The following is a 3666-nucleotide window of genomic DNA, read 5'->3' as shown; positions in this document are numbered from 1 at the left end:
GCTACATTAGCGCTGTTTGGTTTCCTGTTGCAGGAGCTCAGATGCTCTGTGTTTGGCTGATGTGGTCTCAAGCTGTTTATTTCTCTCTTGTTTTTCAGGTAATGAACCAAAAAGATCATGTCTGAAGTACAAGGAACAGTTGAGTTTTCTGTAGAGCTACATAAATTTTATAATGTGGATCTCTTTCAGAGAGGGTGAGTATGCTGCACTATTTGTATGTTGTGTGTGTGTGTGTGTACATGTTTTTTCTCTTGGCAGGGGTGGAGGTGGTGAGGGCGGGCTCCGGGAAATTTCAGAGTTATGAGAGGATTTCCGTTATTTTTCCTGCCAAATGGAAGAGCCAAACCTTCAGTGCATTTAAAAATAAACCATATGTTGACAGAGACTAGAAAATGCTCACTTCCGTCCGCCGGCTGCCCTTTCTTCTGCCTCCTCTCTTCCCACTAGATCTTCCCACTAAATCTGCCAGTCAGGGTCAGAGGAAAGTGAACTTACTGGAAATGAACCTGGTGTAGTTCTGATAAAAAGGTGTTTGTGTGCTCAGCACTTGTAGGGGCATCTTTCCAAGCCACACATCGTAAAACCTGGGCCTAGATCTCTCAGAAACGCAGAATTTCCAATGTCCTCTGTAAAGACATCATGGAAATGTAGCTGCTTCCAGTGGTTGAGGACACACTCTGAACTGGGCACTTCACGTGTGGGATCTCAGTAAGTCCCCACGACAGACCTGCCTCCCAGGGCCATCTCAGGGAATGTGGCGGGACGGTTACATACGGCGTCTAAACATGGCCCGAATGCTGTGTACACACAGAGAATGCTGCTGCTGTCCCCATGGTACAGACGAGGACACAGAAGCTCCTAGAAACTGAATTTGTGACGTGTGAGTTAACTGAGCACAATAGTCGGTATCTACTGCTTTGTTCTGGCTGCATCACAGACGACTTTACACCCTAGAGGCTTAAAAGGAGGACTTTTAATTTCGCTCATGATTCTGAGCGTGCGATTTGAGCTGGACTCGGACTGGCGGTTTTACAGGGTGGGCCCAGGCTTGGCTGATCTCAGCTGGACTCGCTCTGGGTCTGGGGCTCTCGGCTGGGAGGCGGTGGTTCTCCTCTCCATGGCTGTCATCCTCCAGCAGCCAAGCCTGGCTTGTTTACGTGGCAGCTCAGTCTCAAGAGCAGAAGTGAAAACACACCTTTGCTGCCTAGCCTTCTATTAGCCAAAGCCAAGTACAAGGACAGCCTAGATTCAGGGTAGAACAATAGCTACCACCTCTGGACAGAAGAGGAAGAACCTGTGCACATTTTTGTGATCTGCCACTTAAGGTCAGTCTTCCGTTTCTAAAGGATAGTTCTGACATGAACGCTTTAAGCGCCTCTTACATGTTTTGGTGCTTTTTTACAAAAGATGAAATTCAGTGGGGCTGAGTCATTTTGGTTGGTGACCTGAATCAATAAGAAATGATGCTGGGACCAGCTCTGTGCTCCCTTAAAAGGGGCACTAGAGGGGTTCTGGTTAGGATTCCGGAGCTGGATCGTGATGGAGCAAAGCTCTGTGCGTCCTCTGGCAGCCCCACCGCCCTTGGCCCCGCCCTCCTCACCTGATCAGAAGGTGGTTGGTCTATGAGAAGAGGCTGGGCTTGGGGCCAGGCCGCCTGAGTCCTGGCTTGACTGCTGCTTCTTGGAAACCCTTTAGCACCTCACTCCACTCTTCACGTTCACTGTTTACAAGAAAAGGAATCATTCTTGATAACGGGATGTGTCTGTCATAATGTTAGACACTTCCTATTTGTTATCTCCCGAATCCTTGTCTCCAAACATAGAAGGAGGAGGTATTATCTGTATTTTGTCAGACAGGTAACCTGGGATCGGGGCGGTAAGGCAGCACACAGCTTTCACATAGCAGAGCGAGGATCTGGGGCCAAGGCGTGCCCACTCAGAATCTTGTATTGTTCGCTATTACGTGAGGTTGGTCTTCGGAGTGGGCTGCACTCTCCCCAGGATGTGGGGGAAAAAAAATTAGTACTTCCGTTTACAATTGTTTCAGCCAAACTGAAGAGAGAAATCAAGCTTCGTAAATAATGAGAATCTAGATTGACCCTGTTGAAACCTTGCTGTGTCCATTGGTACAAAGTCATGAGTTCCTCTCTGTCACGCGGGCATCAGGATTAAAGCTGGTGTCCCCACAGCACACAGAAGTTGACGACGTCGCCCCAGCATTGCAAACTAATGCAGTTCATGACTGGCCAGTTACGTCCGTCAATAAATTGTTTTCTCATTTTAACTACACTCTCCTAATAAAATAGTGACTGGCTTAAACACAAATACTGTAAGGAAATCATGAATTGAAGGGAATATTAATAATGAAAGTATAGCAAACACCAGAAACTGACAGCACTCCACTTATGCTCTTGGTGTCCAAGCCTGTTGATACACACAGTGAGATGGCATGACAAGCTCATCAGATCCAATAAGCAGACTGAGATGCGAATTTATGTAAAAAACAATTTGATATATGGATTTGGAGCCATAACTATTCATAACACGCCTCATTCTTACTGTATATTGGGCCTTCAGGTATTGACTGACGCTTGTATGAAATCATCACCAATGGCAGGACATTTAAAAAATGACATGTCCTTGGGCTGGCTGAGTGGTGNAAAGATTTTTTTGAATGAATGAAAGCCAGACAGGCTGTAATTTCTGTGTGTGTTATTCCATTCTTTCTCCTGGTTCTGCCTCTGTGATAAAACTAAAAATAGCCAGCATTTATTGGGGTTCGTTATATGCCTGGCTCCCTTCTAAGTGTGTTAAATTTTTAACTGTCACAGCCACCCGGGAAGAAGGAATTATGGTTCCCGTTTTCCAAAGAAGGAAGATGTGTCTCAGGGAAGTTAGTGACAAGTCATGGTCACCCACCGTCAGTGGGACACGGCCACCTGGCTCTGGAGCCTGTGTGTGCGGTGCTCTAGAGACAGAGCTGGTTCTTGCTTCTGTCTCCCAGGAAAGCAAAACCAGTGTGGGTTTGAAAACTGATATTTTGAATGAGGGCTCATCTTCCTCACTGACTACCTGGGTGTTGGGTTGTAACAAATCCCGTGGGGTTTAAGAGGAAAGGGTGTTTGCATCTCCAAGAGTCAGGGCTCCTCGCTGTCGGCCCTGGTGAGGTGCATCTTGCCCGGAGAAAATGGTATTCTCTATGCATTAAATAGTATTTTTCCAAATATTAACTCCCCAGGAAAGCACTGTCCCAGCCACCTGCCAGAAAAGGCCAGAGCTGGAAACCAACGTCCCCGGGCTTCTGGGTCAGCAGGCTTCTTCCCGATGGCTGCTGTGCCCCCCTGGATGAATCGGGGTCCATACCTGCCACCTCAGCGAGGCTTTGGGGAGCACGTGGAATGATGTGTGGAAATCCCCAGGCAGAGTTGGGCATACAGCAGGCTGGGATGTTAGGGTGGCTACTCGCGCTCTCCCTCTGCCCCCCTTTCTGTGACCTCCCCCCAGGGTCAGAGGTCACAGAGGGGCTGGGGACGCCTGAGGATGATAGCCCCAAGCACAGTGTCAGATGGCTTTGTAGGCTCTGCAGTTTGTTCAGGATTGAGACCTAGTGGGGTGCTGAGAAAGTGGGGAACATGCAGCTGTTGTTTGATGCTTTAACAAAGCAAAG

General features: G+C 48.0%; 1 protein-coding gene across 5 annotated transcripts in view; it reads left to right on the top strand.

The window, feature by feature from the left end:
* FAM135B (family with sequence similarity 135 member B) overlaps window positions 1–3666 on the top strand; it is a 216657-nt gene that overhangs the window by 79708 nt on the left and 133283 nt on the right. For all 5 annotated transcript variants that reach the window (XM_019624056.1, XM_019624058.1, XM_019624055.1 and 2 more), the window contains exon 2: window positions 99–194. In XM_019624056.1, the coding sequence (XP_019479601.1) occupies window positions 118–194 (77 nt within the window). In that variant the 5' untranslated portion in view covers window positions 99–117. The remainder of the gene's footprint in view (window positions 1–98; window positions 195–3666) is intronic.

Source organism: Hipposideros armiger, unplaced genomic scaffold (genome assembly GCF_001890085.2).
Source record: "Hipposideros armiger isolate ML-2016 unplaced genomic scaffold, ASM189008v1 scaffold_574, whole genome shotgun sequence".
Lineage (NCBI taxonomy): Eukaryota > Metazoa > Chordata > Mammalia > Chiroptera > Hipposideridae > Hipposideros > Hipposideros armiger.
This window is presented reverse-complemented; position numbering and strand designations above follow the sequence as displayed.